Source organism: Papio anubis, chromosome 18 (genome assembly GCF_008728515.1).
Source record: "Papio anubis isolate 15944 chromosome 18, Panubis1.0, whole genome shotgun sequence".
Classification (NCBI taxonomy): Eukaryota; Metazoa; Chordata; class Mammalia; order Primates; family Cercopithecidae; genus Papio; species Papio anubis.
The window spans coordinates 19,766,776-19,786,026 of record NC_044993.1 but is presented as its reverse complement, the minus strand read 5'-3'; the positions used below and the strand labels follow the sequence as shown (position 1 = coordinate 19,786,026).

At 43.4% G+C, this 19,251-nt stretch overlaps 1 protein-coding gene and 1 pseudogene across 4 annotated transcripts; both read right to left on the bottom strand.

Moving 5' to 3' along the window:
* Window positions 1–1,549: 1,549 nt before the first annotated feature.
* On the bottom strand, window positions 1,550–11,672 carry PSMD7 (proteasome 26S subunit, non-ATPase 7). Of its 3 annotated transcripts, none has more exons than XM_021932116.2 (7): window positions 10,782–11,672; window positions 7,632–7,723; window positions 6,698–6,790; window positions 6,200–6,297; window positions 5,566–5,646; window positions 3,435–3,526; window positions 1,550–2,547 (listed from the first exon to the last, which is right to left on the bottom strand). In XM_021932116.2, the coding sequence occupies exons 1-7, from the start codon at window positions 11,129–11,131 to the stop codon at window positions 2,103–2,105; spliced, it is 1,251 nt and encodes a 416-aa protein (XP_021787808.1). In that variant the 5' UTR covers window positions 11,132–11,672; the 3' UTR covers window positions 1,550–2,102. The 3 variants fall into 3 exon arrangements, with proteins under 3 accessions (XP_021787808.1, XP_003917168.1, XP_021787809.1); XM_003917119.3 differs by having other exon boundaries at window positions 10,873–11,086; XM_021932117.2 differs by lacking the exon at window positions 3,435–3,526.
* Window positions 11,673–14,147: 2,475 nt separating this feature from the next.
* Window positions 14,148–14,796, bottom strand: LOC101015367 (annotated as a pseudogene). Its single transcript, XR_641615.4, has one exon. The product of XR_641615.4 is annotated as a 60S ribosomal protein L29 pseudogene (transcript).
* Between the last annotated feature and the right edge of the window lie 4,455 nt (window positions 14,797–19,251).

Here is a 19,251-nt window from a genome sequence, read left to right as displayed (position 1 = left end):
CCTCTTGAGTAGCTAGGGCTAAGGCACATCCCACCACACCCAGACAATTTTAAAATTTTTTGTGGATGGGTTGTACTATGTTGTCCAGGCTGGTCTCTTACTCCTGGGCTCAAGTGATCCTCCTGCCTCAGCCTTCCAGTGTTGGGATTACAGGCACCAGCCACTGCCCCCAACCCTGCATTATATTCTTAAAGGCAGACCTGAATCCTGTGCGGTGTCAATTCAGGTGTGCACTTGCCCCCGAGCCTCACATACAGGACCCGTTCCTCAGGATGACGCCGCGTTCCCTTGCTTAGAACCTCAGCACCATGGCACCTGGCTCTCCTCCCACGCCCGAGTCTTGTTCTTGCCCATTTCCTAGAAAGGGTTTGTGGTCCAGGCTCCCTGTCACATCAGTGTGTTCCAAACATGGCACCCAAATCTCAAAAGCTGCTTCAACGCTCCCGTGGTTTGGGATACACCTCAAGTTTTAATCTATGTACTTCAAGTTTCTTTTATTCAATTAGATACAACCATCTGACTTTTGGCTTCTGAAACAGAAAAGTCAATTTAGTTCTGTTTTCACTTTACCATGCCTTTTTATCTCAGAATCGTGATGAACTCTGAAATGAACCCCGATGGGGCATGCCTCTATTTATGCTGAACGATAGTCATTTTACATTTTACTACAGGTTGAGTGCCCCTAATCCAAAAATTTGAAATGCTCCAAAATCTGAAACTTTTGGAGCACTTACATGGTATTCAAAGGAAATGTGCATTGGTACATTTCAGATTAGGTATGCTCAGCTGTTAAGTATAATGCAAATATTAAAAAAAAAAAAAAAAAATTCCCAAATCCTTAACACTTCTGGTTCCAAGCATTTCAGATAAGGGATACTCAAGCTGTACCTATTTCCAAATTTCCACTAACTAGCTCTTTGGCAGGTCTACGGAATAAAAATCGATGCTTCTGATTACTTCAAGGCATTATAACCTCATGAAGTAGTTTCTGAGATGCAACTGAGTTTTTGTGCTATTTTATTGTATTCTTAAATCTTTCAAGATGAATAATCCATGTAGTGCATTTGAGAGGTTCTACCTGTTCAAGAAAGGAAATTTAATATCCGTGACTACTGTATGTCAAATGATTTAGTGCCTTGTTTAATTAGTTCCTCTAGGAGTCCTCTGCACTTATCTTAGGGGAAACGTTGTTCCATTCTTAGTAACATGCCTGTTTGGCCTGTGGTCTGAGGTACTTACAGCTGCTACAGTGGTAAATGTGTCCCTTTTGAAACACTGTTGTGGGGACTTCAGAGATGACTGACTGCAACCTATCACCTCACAAATGACGGATCTGAGGTACAAACTAGAACCTGGGTCTTCTGGGCTCAGAGAACTCTCCTCACTACAGCAGACTGCCTGTTTCCATTTAGGGGAACGAGATGCTCTTTCATAAATGATACCAAGTCCAAGAGAACTCCTTAAGGCAGCTCCAATCGAAGGCTGTCTTGGCTGCTTCTGGAAACAACGGATCACTACTCCTGAAGTCAAAAACGACTAGAACACAGCCTTAAAAATCAAGTCATTTAATTGTGTCTTTGAAGGTAAACAATATATGGAGCTGGATCACAACCCCTGAGAACGCCAGAGCTATGGGTCCAAAACATGGTGTGGTATTGTCGGCAGAGTTCAGAAGGGTCTGGACTCTACGTGTTACCAGGCAGAAAACATGATGGAATTCATGCATTCCATTTAGCGATTGTGTAAAATTCCAAACAGACCCCAAGAATCTTTCAACATGGGGAAAATTCAACTTCTGGAAGAGAAACGAATGAAGAGTACCAAAACACTTTGTTGATTTCTCCTCATTTTTTCCACACAATCTGAAGCCTGAGCTGACTATCATATCCCCAGCTCACAGCAGCTGAAGCTGCAGTTCAGGTTTGAGCTCAGTCTCCATACGCTTCCATGTAGCACCACAGCAAGAGTGGCCGGAGGCAGAGAGCTCTTGGCGGGCCAGCTTCCTAACAAGCACGCCGAGTGGAAAAGAACCCTCTAGCAGCAGACTGATTTAGTTTGTAAGATTTTAATTTACAAATTAAAAAAGCTATTTAATACATGTTTTACTTTTTCTCCTTTTTCTCCTCTTTCTTTACATCACTCTTTTCCTTATCTTTATCTTTCTCCTTGTCCTCTTTCCTATCCTTTTTGCTGTCTTCTTTCTCCTGCCCTTCTTTCTTCTCTGCATCGCGGTTGGCAATCTTGTTGTTGATGAGGTTGTGCAGGGCGACCACGGAACGGATCAGCGAGGCCAAGTACACTACCACCATCTGGTCGTTGGTCTTCAGGTAAAAGGCCTTGACAAACTCCTGCAGGCTGACGTCTGGCAGCAGGTTGAAGACGTCCTGCAGCTGGTAGATGATCTGGTGGTTGATAGGCAGCTTGCCTGTGGCGACTTTTTCCAGGTAGCTCCTGATATCCAGAAGCTTGGAGTTCAGTCCCTTCAAACCATGGACCTGGTTTGTGATCCGCTGGGACAGAGTGCCCACCGTCGTGTCTTTGATGTCTCTGTAATAACCCGCAGTTAGAAAGGGCAGGAAAAGGCATCGGGTACCATGTTATCACGCAAGTTCTTACATTCTAAGAAAATACCTAGCTTTGTTGGGTGCGGCAAGTTTTTAAAAGAAAAATGTCACTTTTCCATTTGATAAAGATTTACTTATCAATTACGAAATTGTTATCATTCGGAGCCACATGTTTTATCTTTCTCATCACAGGACATTTTTCAAAAAATAATTAGAAAAGAGAGCTGAAATAAAACCATTTTCACTTAAGAAAAAAAGAGATTGTTTACGTGAACAGTTTAGATCTGCCAATAACTTTCTGGGTAGCCTTGCACTGAAGCTATCTCGCTTTCCTGTTCTTAAAAGGATGGCATTTTCTCTACCTGCATCTCCAGAATATCGAGAAGCTTAAATTTAAGAGATGGTAATTTTTAGAACTGGAAGGAACCTCATTGACTGATAAAACTATGACCCCTTTCAAATAAGGATTATATAGATATAGGATTTTAAAACAAAAGCTACCCCGAGATGAAGATTCTTTCTAGAAAATGGGCTACATTTGTTGAGAAGGACATCTAGTGGAGTGCAGGCCTGCATTCTCACACCTCTCTTCCCTCACAGTCAACATTCTAGTTTCCAGACAAGGTATGCTATCCACAGAGTCATAAATTGTAACTCAAGACATTTACAGTTGATGTAGTTCAAACATTTCAATGTACAGACAAGAAAACAAAGGTCTGGAAAGAGACTGTGATTTGCTCAGAATGGCAGACTTGTTAGTGGATGGCCAGGACCGGAACCCAGGTCTCCATACTCTTGACACAAACCTCTTCCTTACACTGTGTGGCCTCTCGGGCAGCGCATTATTTTGATGCTGTACTAGGCTCTCACCGTAACAAGTGTTCAACTCCAACTTCCTCAGCTTCCTCTGCTCCAATTTCACTGGTCACGTGTTCAAATGTTTTTGAGGTTGGGGTTCCATCCTGGGAGAGGAAGCCTAACTATAATTATTTATTTTCCAGAAACAAACTGATGTGTGTTCCTTTTCGCACCTTGAGTCTTTTGCTTTACGTCAGCTCATTTAATGGGTGCATGACTGAGAATTTTCTATGGCAAGGGTGGGTAAGGCTTGCTTTGAAAGTTTAGCCTTCAGAGCTGACATCACTGTGGTGCTGCTCAGTGGTGCAGTCTGCTGGGGCACTGTGAGTTGAGAAAATCTGGAAATTCCCTCAAGCCCACACTTGGGATGGACACACAGGGAAGTCTCAGGTTGATTCTTAAAAGTGTATTGTTCTGGCTGGGCATGGTGGCTCACACCTGTAATCTCAGCACTTTGGAATGCCGAGAATTCGAGACCAGCCTGGGCAACATGGCAAAAAACCCTCTACCAAAAAACACACAAACTAGCCAGGTGTGGTGGCGGGCGCCTGTAATTCCAGCTACTCTGGAGGCTGAGGAATGAGAATCACTTGAACCTGGGAGGTGGAGGGTGCAGTGACCTGAGATCACACCACTGCACTCCAGCCAGAGCAACAGAGCGAGATTATCTTTAAAAACAAACAAACAAAAAAGTATGTAGTTCTTTCTAGAATGGACAATATACAGAGTATCTGTACTGAAGCAAGTTTGTGCCAGAAAATGTAACGTTTAGCCCTTTTTTGTCTCTTGGATCAAACGATTGCAGAGTGCCCAAACCAATGCAATCAGCATAGCTGGCTTTCTGGCGGTCTGAATTAATCAAAGGATCCACTGGGGACATGGTTCCTGGTGGGCACCCAGTGACATCCTGAAGGGACTCGGAAGATACTTTTCTCAGACTCTGTGCCAGAAGAGGCTGTACGTCTCCTGCAAAAGGCTGTAAACTGTGTGCAAGGGAGGACAGCACAGTGGTAAGAGCACAGGCTCCACAGCCAGGCTAGCTGGGTTCAAATCTGGTGCTGCCATGTATGTAATAAGGGAGCTCCGAGACCTTGGGCAAGTCACTCCACTCACACTAAGTGCTACAGAAGTGAGCTGTGATTATTTTATTCAGGATAGGGTTAAGCCTGCAAGGGGCATTCTCTTTGCTTTGCATGCCAAGATGGTCAGAACCTTTAACAGTCTTGTAGGATTTCTTGGTAACCTTTATAGGCACTAATTCTTCTTGAGTTTCATCTGGTAACATGACCCGTATATCCCCTTTATCTCCTACTAAAAAAAAAAAAATCTTGCTTCATTGGGGTGCGTGTGTATGAGCAACCTCAATTCTTTTTCTAAAGAGGCAGGAGAAAAATTCACTAAAAACAACTGGGTCAAAACAGGGATGAAAGCCCTACTGCAACTAGGTGATACATTGGATCTAAGTTCCCTGGTAGCCAGGCAAAGAGAAAAGCTCCAGGAAGACAGAACTCGATGCAAGGAACATTTGCACAAAGCTATCCTAAAATATCCTTTTCCAAATCTTAAAACTGAAAGTAAGGATAAATACTGCAAATCTAAACCCAAAAGGAGACCGTAATTCATCCCTTAAAGTTTTCATTTGTAAAAGGGGAATGTGGATTTCTGTTTTGTTTTTTGGGGGGACAGGGTCTCACTGTCGCACAGGTTGGAATGCAGTGGCGTGATCATAGCTCACTGTAAGCTTGAACTCCTGGGCTCAGACAATCCTCCCGTCTCAACCTCCTGAGTAGCTTGGAATACAGGCATGGACCATCATGCCTGGCTAATGTTTTTATTTTTGTAGGGGTCTTGCTATGTTGCCCAGGCTGGTCCTCAACTCCTAGGCTTAGGCAATCCTCCCACCTCTGCCTCTCAAAGCACTGGGTGAGCCACTGTGCCTGGATGGAATTTAGATTTCTATGTTCCTCTCCATTTCCAAAATGTGGTGATTAAAAAAGTCAAAGGGGAAAAAACTTAACTACCTTCTTTTGTTATAGAGACAAAGGATTTGTTGACCTGAAAATTGAAAAAAGAAAAAAAAAAAAAGCCCATCACCCAATAAGCGGCAAGTCGAACCCCCCAGATTCATGGCAAGATGACTCACATCATGGACTTCTTCCACTGAAATGTACGCTTCTGTGGGCAGCCCTAGGTCCTTCGGCTTCACATCAATGATAACCAATACCTGGCCGAGAAACACATCTTAGCAAATCATCTCACGCCCAGCACAAAAGGGGTAATTTCAGGCATTCCTCTCACAATTACTAAAGCTATTTCTTCTATTCAATTAGAAATGAACCAGAATTTTCAGCAAAAATGCATTTTTACTTCAAATGATCTCATCGTTTTTTCTGCTTTTCGATCCCCTTCATTAACAAGCTGAGGGGCAGTACAGTGCCTAGCACAAGGACATTAGAGTCAATACAGCCAAAATTTCAATCCCAGTCCCACCCCTTACCAGACCTTCCTAACCATTCTAAACCTCAGTTTTCTCATTCCTAAAGAGGATATACAGTTACTGAGAGGATTACATAACTCATACACCTGGTACTTAGCAGGTGTAACCTGTTATTTATCAAATGTATTAGGTTACAGTATACTTCACAGAGCACTACAAATTAACAGAAGTTTATGGAGATAAAGCAGTAAGCAGATTTGCTACTCAAATTCTTCCCTGGATGCTCTTACTTGAGCTGGTTGGCGAAAAATCATTCAAGAGTTTTAAAAATAGCACTTACGGAATTAGGACAGTATCTTTTCATGAGTTCGTTGATGGCAATGTCATTCTTGTGTAGTTTAGGGCCTGTGTGGTACCAGCCAACTATTCTTTCTCTGGCTAGGAAGGAAAAAAATTAGTGGGCTTTAACTATTTCATGAAGCTCGATACGACTCCCTCAAAAAGGATAAGAAGTTATGTCCTTTACCTCTTTGAAAATTCCAGACATATGTACCCTGGTGGTACTAAAACTCTAATGGAAGACTGATTTTACTGGACGGTTCTTCACTTTTCAGCCGCAATTAGAGCGTTATTTCCCCTCTTACCCAAACCCAGGTGGCCTATTTGGCCTTAAATTGCTACTCTAGTTTTTCATTTATTCTACCTTATTCTTCTACTCCCACTCGTCTTACTAAGTGTAGCCAACTGAAAGGGCCTTGATGTTAAAGAAAAGCAAACAGAAGACCCCATACACACAGATCAATTCTATGCTGTAACACCTTAGAACATGAAGACGTACCATTGACTTTCTTAAACATTCCATACATGTTTTCCAAATAATCATGGTCTAAAAACCACACAGAATCGTCTTTGTCATCTTCGTCAAAAGGAACTAAAGAGGAAAAAAAAAAGTTACTTTAGGGTGCTTGGTAGAAACCTAGAACAAAAGTCACGAGTAAAGACCCTCAGGCCAGTTCTGATTCACTTACGTGTTTCACTTGCCCAACATGATATTAAAATTTTTTTTTTGAGCTGTCCTCAAAAACTGGGAGAGTTCACAGAAAAATCCAGACCTCCAGCTTCTCTTAAAAAACTGGAATACCCGGCAACTACCAGTTACAGCCAGGTAGAGGTTGTAGCTCTTTAAAAAAGACTCATGCTTTTCAGTTTTTTAGAAGCCCAGTAATTTCCTGGTATTTTCCATTTGGCGAATGACATTATTAGCTGGTCGTTTTAGACACCAGAGTTAGTGACCTCTAGTCCAGAGGTCATCCAGCATGTTCTTTATTGTTGTTGTTGCTTTAATCATCCAAATAATACATGGATACGTTCTTGTGAGGATTCACACGGGTAAAGTTCCCCATCTCTCCCCTTACTCTACCTATAAGCAGCATGGTTGAACAGTTTGTGGGGGTTGACAAACTGCCAGCTGCCTGTTTTTATGGAGGGTTGCTGCAGTACTGCCACTCTCATTGTTTGTTTACATGTTGTCTATAGCAGCTCCTGCACTACAACAGCAGAGAGGAGCAGGTGCAGTGGAGACCACACGGCCTGCAAGTCTAAAGTATTTACTGCCTGGTCTAGTGTGCAATCTTCAGGTTCTCTTTTCTATACCTCAGCAATTCTGAGACAATCTGTGGGTTGTAGTCAAAAGTGGTAACAAAAGTTTATTTTCTTAAAAAGTCAACTGACATTTTAATCATGCTCAGAAAAACACAAAATTTGTCTTTTACCTGCAAAACTGTTCGATACATCAAGTACTTTCTTTTGCCATGAGCCCAAAAGCACACCAACAACGCGCTTCTGATTTCCAACCTTGCCGATTCTGAACGAGAAAACAGATGGTCAGTGTGGATAGGTTAGCACAGAAGCATGGATCCAACAATGAGATACTCAATGGGAAGTTATCAACGGCACAGATACAATTTAGTTTACCTAGGAACTAATCTCTCTAAACCAATGTAATAGGGTTAGGTTGGTATTAACTATAAGGGGCAATTCACAAACTTGGTGCTGACACACACTGGCAGTTTTTACTTAACATTGTGAAGTAATACATGCTTGGGAAAATTTCACACTTCACAGAAATTTAAAATGAAGAAAATGAAAACTTCCCAGATCTTAGTCTGAAAACACATTTAAGCCACGCTACCACATTTAACTTTTTCTTTGCAGCTTTCTTTCTCCTTTAAACTTTTCCCATCCTGAAATCTTTTTTGGAATAAAGATGCTAGAGTAGGCCAGGCACGGTGGCTCATGCCTGTAATCTCAGCACTTTGGGAGGCTGAGGTGGACAGATCACTTGAGCTCAGGAGTTTGAGACCAGCATGAGCAGTGTGGGCAATGTGGCAAAAACCTGTCTACAAAAAATACAAAACTTAGCTGGGCATAGAGGGGGTGTGCCTGTAGTCTCAGCTACTTGGGGTTGGGGGGCTGGGATGGGGGGACTGCTTAAGCCCAGAAGGTTGAGTTTGAGGCTAGCTACAGTGAGCCGAGATTGTGCCACTGCATCCCAGCCTGGGCAGACTATGTCTCAAAATAAATGAATAAATAGGGGAGGGCTGAATGAGAAAGATTTTACCTGAGAATTTTTATCTCCATTTCAAGCCTCCTCAGTCATTTTCTCCTAAGGAGTTACAAGTGCTTCACTTACATACACTCATTTCCTTGGTCTTCAGGAAGCATTCTTTAACCACTAGCAAATGTGTAACACAGAAACACAACTCTATGCTTACGAAAGATAAAAGCCACTGTTACTTACATTTCCTTAACAGCTGCTAGTTTCACATTGGTTTAATTGTAGTATTTTTCTTAGCATATAGTTGGCAAATCTATAAATGGTTACTAGGTTTGGGTTTGAATTAAAGTTAATGATTCTGTATTTCTGGTGCCTCTAATTTTCAGGGGCGGGGGGGGGGGGGGGTAAGGGGGAAATTGAGTTTCCAACTTCAAGGGAAACTTCCATACTCATGGGCTTTTGTTTTAGTCTACCAAAGTCCATTTGTGTTTTTAAAACCCTACACTTACTTGATAGAGAACCTAGTGCTCTTCTTTGTTTTTGAGACAAGGTCTCACTCTGTTGCCCAGGCTGGAGTCCAGTGGCACAATCTTGGCTCACTGCAGCCTCTACTTCTCAGATTCAAGTGATCCTCCCACTTCAGCCTCCCGAGTAGCTGAGACTACAGGCACATACCACCACACTTGGGTAATTTTTTTTTTTTTTTGGTAGAGAAGGGATTTTCACCATGTGGCCCAGGCTGGTCTTGAACTCCTAAGCTCAAGCAATCCACCCACCTCAGTCTCTGAAAGTGCTACGATTAGAGGCATGTGCCACCAGGCCAGTCTAAAAGCTAGTGCTCTTAACAAGTGCTTGAATAGAACTGAAATGGTGCCTGCCCCTAGTATCCCATGGGAGAAAAATAGTAATTCCTCTACTGTAGAAAAGCCAACATATCCTAGGCTGAGGGTCCTTTTATGGCTCCAGCTGAATTAGTTGCACAGAGCAAGTCGCAGGAGAATGGACACTCTGCAACTATGGCTTTATAGCAGATGCTCTGAACTGGGTCTTTACATTTGCCAATTCAACTAACAATCTTGTAAAACTTAGAAACATGTGCAACAGGTCTAGCAGGATGAACAGCTCCAAAGCCAAGGGGTGGTGGATGTACACCCTCAAACAGTGAGCTTACTAGATGACCTCTCAGATGTTTCCTTACCTTATTCATTATGGTCCAAATCTCCAACTGGTCTCTCTCTCTTTTTTTTTTTTTTTTTTTTTTTTTCCCGGAGACAAGGTCTCACTCTCACCCAGGCTGGAGTGCAGTGGCATGATCTGAGCTCACGACAGCTTCGAACTCCTGGGCTCAAGTGATCCTCCGTCTCAGCCTCCCAAAGTGCTGGGATTACAGGCGTGAGCCACCATGCCCAGCCTCATGTTTTAAAAAAAAACAAACGGAAACCTCATCTATCTATCTATCTAATATATATACATCTGTATATAATCCATATATACTATATATACATATGTACTTTTTTTTTTGAGACGGAGTCTAATCAGATTCCCATTTAAAAATGTTAATGGGTTAAAACCACAGCTGATCCAGGAAGCCCTTCCTGGTGCAGAGCATCATCCAGATTTCGATAACAGGAACTCGGTCAAGTGAAGACAAACATAGATACGAACCTGGGGGCAGGGGTCAGGGACAAATTGAAGCTAGCCCCCTCTGCCTGACTCCAGCATCATCCACGCATCATTCACATTTCGGTGAAATTAACTTGGTTAAACAAGGATAAACATAAATACGACCCTGGGGCGGGGGTCGGGGCCAAATGAAGGTAGCCCCCCTGCGCCCCACTCCGGCATCATCCATATTTCGGTGAAACTAACTCGATCAAACGAAGATAAACACAGATAGCCTGGGGGCGGGGCTAAATGAAGCTAGCCCCCTCCGCCCCACCCGTGCATCATCCAGACATCATTCACATTTCATTGAAACCAACTAGGTCAAACGAAGATACGACCCTGGGGGACAGGGGTCAGAGCCAAATGAAGCTAGCCTGCCTCCGCCCCACCCTGGCTTCATTCAGATTTCGGCAAAACGAAGTGACAGACACGAGCTTGGGGGCGGGGGTCAGCGCCAACTAAAGCTAGCCGCATCCCCCGACCCCCGGCATCACCCAGATTTCGGTAAAACGAACTTCGGCAAAACGAACTCGGAAAGGGAACTCTGTAAAACACACTGGGTAAACGGAACAGGCAGCCCAGGTCCCGGAGTGGCAGCGGCTGGAGCAGGGGCGGGAGGTTGGATGACTCCGGCATCGTGAGCCGAGGCTGGTCTGCGCTCCTGAACAAGTAAGGGTCACCAGCCGCCCTGTCTGCGTACCCAGGTCGCCCGCGGCCGCCGCGCCATCCCCAGCGTGCCCGTGACTCAGCAGCGGCTGCGCCGCCGGCTCCGCTATAGGCCGCTCTCTCACCGGTTGAAATGATCCACCACACTGAGCAACACCAGGGGGTGGACCACCACCTTCTGCACCGCCAGCTCCGGCATCGCGACACACCCCGCTCGCCAGGCCTGGTTCCCTGCCTCCCGCAAACACCGGCAGCTATAGCGATTACCGGGGCGCTTTCAGGCCCAGCGCCTCTTTTTCCGGTTCGCCAGCCCTCGCGCGACCTTCTTCTTCCGCTCCCAGAGTGCCTCGCGCGGCGGGCCCGGATCTTCGCCACCGCCGCCATTTATGGGCGGGGAAAGGGCTCGAGAAAGGTGGGGGTGGCCCTCTGGTCCCTTGCCTTGCGTTTCCCTGGACTTAAGGGCCGAAGGGACACTGGTGACTTTACCTCCTGGTATTGGTCTGCACCGTCACCTGCAGAGGCATTTCGCCTCAGTTCCTTCCCAGCACCCACCACCACTAAAGTAAATAGTTAACAGTTTCCTTTTCCACCACCCGGGAAAAGCTTACTTTTGCTTCAAGTCAAAATCCTCCGGGATTTCTGAGAGGAACTTTAAATCTCTAAGATTAGAGCACGCTTTTAATGTAATTTGGTAATTTATCTCACTCTCATTTTCATTGCCGGGGGAATTTCTCCTTTATCTTTACTGTGGACACTTTGCAATGAACGTGGCAACCTACAGGTTTCCACGGGTCCTTATATTACTGCGTAACTAGGGCTAGAAGAACGCAATTGTGCCTTTGCTTTTGAAATCAAAATTTACGTAAGCGTTGAAGAAAAGATGGAAGGCAGTAAGGAAGTATGTTGTGATATTTAGCTAGGAAAGAGAAGAGGACGGCGACCTGGGAAACTAAAGGAGACAAGGACTTAAGCTTATTTGCAGGAGGCAAATTATAAGAAAAATCGTACAGGTGTATATCGTCTCAAGTTGCTGTTTTTGTAAACGAAAACAATACTTCAGCAACCTGAATTATTTACTTATTTTTTCTTCTGTCTTTAAACAAATTTTGCTTTCACTTTATCACCAGAGGATTTTCCCAACATTTTGGCCTCTTGTTTTTTAAGGTGGACTTCCTTATCTCCAAATGTCAAGGGACACACTTAGTCTCTCTTATTTGTGGGTGGTGAAAAACATTAGCAAAGATTATACTGAAATTTGGCCACCAATGAGAGACTTTAATGTAGTCAGGAGTTTTAATTTGTCTGCATGTGAATTTGTCTTCTGTCTGCAACTTGGCTTTATTTTCAGATTTTCTGCTAGATCCACAAGGAAGTAAATGGCAGGATATGCTTAATATTCGTAATTAATTGAAGAGACTCTCAATGCTATTTTTATTTTTTAATTTAATTTAATTTTTTTTTACAGTTGGTGTCTCAATGTGTTATCCAAGCTGGTCTCAAACTCCCAGCCTCAAGCAATCCTCCCACCTCAGCCTCCCAAAGTGCTGGGATTACAGGCGTGAGCTACTGTGCCAGGCCGTTTATTCTTAATTATAACTAGAAAGATATAAGGGTTATGTTAATGGGGAAAGAAAACTAAGAGTTATTGAATCTATTGAGTGCCTTATAATATGCCAGCCCTGGTTCAGACACAAATATTTAATTCTTTTGATTAATGTTTCTCAAACTTTGATATGCTTACAAATCACCTGGGGACCTTGTTAAAATACAGATTCTGATTCTGTAGGTCTGAGATGGGACCTGAGATTCTGCGCTTCTAACAAGCTTTCAGGTGAGGCCTGTGCTGTGTTAACGAGGCTTGTAACAACCTTACAAAGTTGGTATTTTCTCATTACAAATGAAAATTGTTGCTCAGATGTTGCTCTCGAGGTGGGCTTTTTCTGACACTTTGAAAAAATTTCATCTTTCTCCCCGTACTTACGTATTTCTGCTTTAGTTTTCTCTATAGTTTTTACCACTTGTGAATGGTTTGTAGAATTTACTTATTATGTTCATTGTCTTTGTCTCTCATTAGAATGCAAGCTCTTATTTAGTTTGTAAACTCCTGTTTACTTTTTTTTTTTTTTTTGGTAAATGAGACAGAGTCTCGCTCTGTCACCCAGCCTGGAATGCAGTGTGGCACAATCTTGGCTTACTGCAACCTTCACCTCCCGGGTTCAGGCGATTCTCATGCCTCAGCCTCCCAAGTAGCTGGTACTACAGGTGAGGTGCCACCATGCCCTGCTAATTTTTCTATTTTTATTAGAGATGGAGTTTCACCATGTTGGCAAGGCTGGTCTGGAACTCCTGAACTCAAGTGATCTGCCGGCCTTGGCTTCCCAAAGTGCTGGGATTACAGGTGTGAGCCACTGCACCTGGCCCCTAGTTTACTTTTATATTTTCAGTGTCTTGAAAAGTGCCTGGCACATAGGAGACACTTAGTAATTATTATATAAATAAATAGTTATGGTAATGAAATGGAAGATGACAATAAAGCTCAGACATTGGGAAGGATCGTTGCAAGATCACATTGCTGGTCGGGATCAAGCCAGGTTTCTGTGACCCCAGTTCCTAATTGGGTGGTGCGCCTGCTTGCAGCAGTCTTAGGCAAAATAATTGCGTTAATTTTATTAAGATACTAAATTTCAAACTTTAGAAAGTGATGTGTTTTATTTCACACTGAGTTCACTTTGCAGTTGTACAGACTAAGTAAGCTGTTTCGAAGCTTATTGGGTGTCTCCAATCCTGACTCACTGAAGCAGTGTGGAATTGACTATGAACTTAAAAAATTATTCTAGTTACACATGATCATTGTGGAAAAATGACACTGTTCAGATAAATAAAAATGAATATAGAGCTGGGCATGGTGGCCTGTTCCTTTAATCCCAGATACTTTGAAGGCTGAGGTTGGAGGATCACTTGAGCCCAGGAGTTCATGACCCTTCTGAACAGCAGGACCTTGTCACAAATAAATTAATTGAAATAAATTACAATCACCTGAAATCTTACCACATACAGAAAACTAAGATTAACCCTGGCCCAAAGTGCTATTATTATTATTTTTTTTTGAGATGAAGTCCCACTCTGTCGCCAGGCTGAAGTGCAGTGGCGCAATCTCGGCTCCCTGCAACCTCTGCCTTCCAGGTTCAAGTGATTCTCCTGCCTCAGCCTCCCAAGCAGCTGGAACTGTAGGCGCATGCTGCCATGCCCAGCTAATTTTTTTGTATTTTTAGTAGAGATGGGGTTTCACCATGTTGGCCAGGATGGTCTCGATTTCGTGATCTGCCTGCCTTGGCTTCCCAAAGTGCTGGGATTATAGGCGTGAACCACCGTGCCCGTCCTAAAGTGTTATATTTCTTTCTTTTTTTTTTTTTTCCTGCCTCAGGTTTATTTGTACAAATAGCACAGGAGGACCCCAGCCCCATGCAGATGGCAGCCCGGAGGTGGGGGTGGGGGGTCGCACCAGTCCTTCTGTCCTCACGTTGGCAGACAGAGATACCTATTCTGTAGCCTTTGTAGTGGCCTGGGTACCTTTGGGAGCCTGAGCTGGAATTGAAGCTGGAGCTGCAGCCTGGGCCTTGGTTTGATCCTTGGCCTTGGCCTTGGCCTTGGCCTTTGGCCGGCACAGCCGGAGCCCCTTGGCAAAGCGAGCACGAGCACGCTTCCCAAACTTGGGGTGGGCAATGTAGGCAAGTCGATCAAGCTTGCGGCTAACACCCTTTGGGATCTTGGGCTTAACCTCCTTGGGCTTTACGAGGGCCTTGACAGCCTCGGCACGTGCACTCATGGCCTTGGCATTGTTGGCCTGCATCTTCTTTAGGCCCTTCTTCTTGTGCTTCTTGGCAGAGCGCATGTTCCTCAGGAACTTGGGGTCCACCCCCTTAAGAGATTCGTATCTTTGTGATCGGGGTTTCTTGATACCATTTCTGTTCCATTTTCGGGACTGGTTGTGTGTGGTGTGGTTCTTGGACTTGGCCATGTCTGCACCTTTAGCCGCGGCTCCCGAAGCGCCTAGTAAAGTGTTATATTTCTTAAGGAACTTCAGCATTAGCTTCCTAGTTTGTCTTTTTGCCTTCCAGTTTTGACCTTCTCCCATCTCCATCCTCCACTCTGCAGCCAGACTTATTTTATTGATTGATTGATTGATTGAGGCTGAGTTTCACTCTTGTTGCCCAGATCTTGGCTCACTGCAACCTACACCTCCTGGGTTCAAGCGATTCTCCCACCTCAGCCTCCCGAGTAGCTAGGATTACAGGTGCCCGCCACCACGCCTGGCTAATTTTTATATTTTTAGTAGAGACAGGGTTTCATCATGTTGGCCAGGCTGGTCTCGAACTCCTGACCTCAGGTGGTTCACCCACCTTGGCCTCCCAAAGTCCTGGGATTACAGGCATGAGCCACCATGCCCAGCCTTATTTTAACATTTTTAATTTATTATTTTTTTCAAGAGATAGGGTCTCTGTCACCAAGGTTGGAGTGCAGTGGCGCAATCATTAGCTCACTGAAGCCTTGAACTCCTGTCTCAAATGATCCTGCTTTGGCCTCCCAAAGTGTTAGGATTATAGGCGTGAGCCATGGTGCCCAGGCCCAGACATATTTTTAAAACACCCTTTTTAATGGAAAATCCCTAGCCTGTGCAAGAGTAGGGAGAATAGTATAATAAAGCCCATGAACCTATTACTGAGCTTCAAGTCTCCCTCACTTTTCTTACCTGAACCCTAGGTTTTTTTCTTGTCCTCTCCTTAAAGGTAGGCACTGGTTACTAGTTTTTGGCGAATCTTTCAGAAAGTTTTTTAAAGATGTACCTTTTGGCATCTATATGCAGAGCTTTCAAAATATGCAAATAGACCGGGCACCGTGGCTCACACCTGTAATCCCAGTCCTTTGGGAGGCGAAGGCGGGTGAATCACAAGGTCAGGAGTTTGAGACCAGCTTCGCCAACATGGTGAAATCCTGTCTCTACTAAAAATACAAAAAAAATTAGCCATGCATGAAGGTGGGCGCCTGTAATCCCAGCTACTCGGGAGGCTGAGGCAGGAGAATTGCTTGAACCTGGGAGGTGGAGATTGCAGTGAGCCAAGATCCTGCCACTGCACTCCAGCCTGGGCGACAGAGCGAGACTTTGTCTCAAAAAAAAAAAAAAAAAAGAGCAAATGGAATTTAACTGTATATAAAGTTCTGAAATTTGCCCTTTTGAGCTAATAATGTGTCATTAATACACTTCCTTATAGCAAATCTAGGTCTACATCATCATTAATAGCTGCATAGAATGGATTTGATTTCTTCATAATAGACGCCTTCATCTACTCAGAGGCCTGGCTACAACATCATTCTCCATCAGCCTCTGTAGGCCTGGAAAGGGCAAAAGCTGTGCCAATGATGTTTCTAGAATCTTTAATTTTTCCGCTGAGATAATGACTCTTTTGCACTGTAGACTTTGGCAGTCTTCTATAACCAGTATCTCTGATGTTTTTCTGAATACTCATTTAACAATTTGTTGGGCACTAACTCTGTGCCACTGTTCTAAATACTGTTTATATAGGAATAAACAAAACAAAGCTCTTGCCCTCTTTGAACTTACAGTCTTGTTAGGAGAGATAGACTATAAGCAAATAATAAATACAAATCCCGTATAATATCCCATATGGTATCAGAAAGTGTGCTCAGCCTGTCACACCTGTTCGCCTTGATCAAATGTGGCAGGCCCCCATGAATCATGCATCTCGGCATTCATGCCCTGGTGTTGTCTCCAAAATTGACTATGAGCTTGGGCATGTGACTTGCTCTGGCACATGAGATATTAGCAAGTGTAATACCAACAGAGACTTGAGTAATACTCATGTTGCAGCTTGTTCTCTTGGAATGCCTGCTCTTGGAACCCTGAGTCATGTAGAGAAATCTGGCTACTTTGCAGGGGAGACCATATGGAATAGAAGATGAATGCTTGGCCATTCCCCAGTTAGTCCAGCCATTCCAGATGGGGTCCCAAGAAATGAGTGAAAAAACCATTGTGGATATTCCAGCTGTAGTAGATAGCATGTGGAACAGAAGAACTGCCCAGCTGAGCCCAGCCCAGGTTATAAAATTCTGTGAAATAATAAGTCATCGTTGCTGTTTTAAGTCACTAAGTTTTGGGTGGTTTGTTGTGCGGCAACAGATAACAGAAAACTAGGCAATTTGTGAATTCTTTGTGAACATAAGGTTCTTGGTAAATCAATTATCTGCCACTCAGTGCTTGGTTATGTAGCTGCTCCCTAAATGTTAGCTCTGTCACTTACTTTCTCAGTGTCATTTGCTGCATTTATTCTTTCATTTGAGGGTTATTTAGGGCTGTCATGGAATATTGCTCAGCTCAAGTGATATGATTAGAGTCTGAAGAAGTTCCTAAAGCTAGGCAGCATTTTGGAAGCATCCCAGCAGGACTGAGTTTGAGAGTGTGGAGAAACTGGAGTGTGGTAGAGAATAAATTCTTGATGCCTCTGGCACCCTTCCCTGTAAGCTTTCTCCCTTTCATCTCCTACTGTGAAGGTAATAGAGAAAAGCATGGGCTGTGAGTCAGATCTATATTTGAATTTTGCCTTTCCTATTCACTGGCTAGGATATTTTAAATGGGTCACTTAATCTCTCTACACCTGAATTTCCTCTATGTAAAAGAGGGATGATAGTGCCTGACTCAGGTGAGGGGAGCCGGGGATGGGAGATGACTGGGCTGCACTGAGCAGAGATGTATTTAAGAGAGTAGTGAGAAATAAGTTTACATTGGTTGGGTAGGACTGGGTTATAAAGGGCACAGGATTTTTATTGTAATCAGAAAGTGATATGAAAGAAGTGACATTTTTAGAAGGTTAATCTGGTGGTAGTATGTTAAGTAGATTAACAGGAAGAAAGCTAGTGCTGGACGTGGTGGTGGCACCTGTAGTCCCAGCTACTTGGGAGGTTGAAGTGGAGTTCAAGACCAACCTGAGCAACATAGTTAGACCTTGTCTCTGAAAAAAGAAAGGAAATTTTTTTTTTTTTTTTTTTTTTTAAAGAGAACTAGGAATCAGGGAAGCGTTGTTAGGAGGATTTTAAATAATTCTGTATGAGGTGACAAATACCCGGGTGGCAGAGGGAACAGAAAAAGAAACAGGGAGATGCATTTCAGAGAAGAATGGACAGAAAATGGGTGATTGATTGCCTGTGAAATATGAAGGAATGGATAAATAAAAAATTACTTCAAAGTTCCCTGGCTGGGTGGCATGGCTCAAGGCCAAGGTAGGAGGATTGCTTAACGCCAGGAATTTGAGACCAGCCTGGGCAACATACCAAGACTTTGTCTCTCAAAAAAAAAAAAAAAAAAAAAAAAAAAAAAAAAAAAAAAAAGCTGAGCATGGGGGCATTCACCTATAGACCTATAGTCCCAGCTACTACTTGGGAGGCTGAGGTGGGAGGATTGCTTGAGCCCAGGAGTATGATGTTATAGTGAGCTGTGATTGTGCCACTGCACTCCAGCCTGGGTGACGGAGTGAGACTGTCTCTTAAATAAATAAAAATGAAAACTCTTACTGGCTCATAATTTTTTTTTTTAATTTTTGAAAATGTTAATATACTTACCAAAAAGATCTAAAAGCATGCTTTCTGTTCCTAAGAGTAATGCACACTCATTGTTAGAACTTCAAGCAGTACAGAAATGTAAAGCATATAAAGCAAAAATCTCCCATAATCCCACTGCCCACATATAGTCACCTCTAACAGTTTGGTGTGTGTTCTTCTAGATGAAATGTTTGTTTGAAAGTTTTGAAGAACCTGCTTTCAGAGTGTAGTAGTCGTCTTTGTTTTGGGGTTACTGGATAACACGTCTCATTTTTAATTTTTATCCCCCAAGCTCATAACTAATTATAGGTGTAATTAGTTACACATTTTGTGGTTGAGTCCCACAATTGCTCAGGAGCCCTCAGCTCTGCATATTTGACGAAGGACCAGGAGACTTTTGCTCTGAGTCTTAGCCTTCTTCCAGTGTAATCAGGGAACTTTTTTTTTTAGAGATGGAGTCTTGCTCTGTCGCCCAGGCTGGAGTGCAGTGGTGCGATCTCGACTCACTGCAAGCTCCGCCTCGTAATCAGGGAGCTTTTGATATTCTTTCTGAGTCCTATCAATCCCTTTCATTTCATGTACTCTTTTTACTTTTGGGAACATTGCTTTGGGTTTTCTTTCTTTTAATATTTTTGATTTGACTATCAGATGACTGCTCCTACATTCTAAGATAACAAAACTTTTAGGTTAAGAATATTTAAGTCAGCTCGTATGGTGTCATGTGTTAAATAAAGCCTGCTTGCTGGTGTTTAGTGTCTGATTCAAAGTAGAGGTTATTTCATCTCTTACATGATGCCATTCGACACGGGGTAGACGTGTCTATTATGAGAAGCGTGTGAAGGAGATTCCCTTCTAATTTGTAATTAAGGATTTAATGTCTATCAGATGATCAA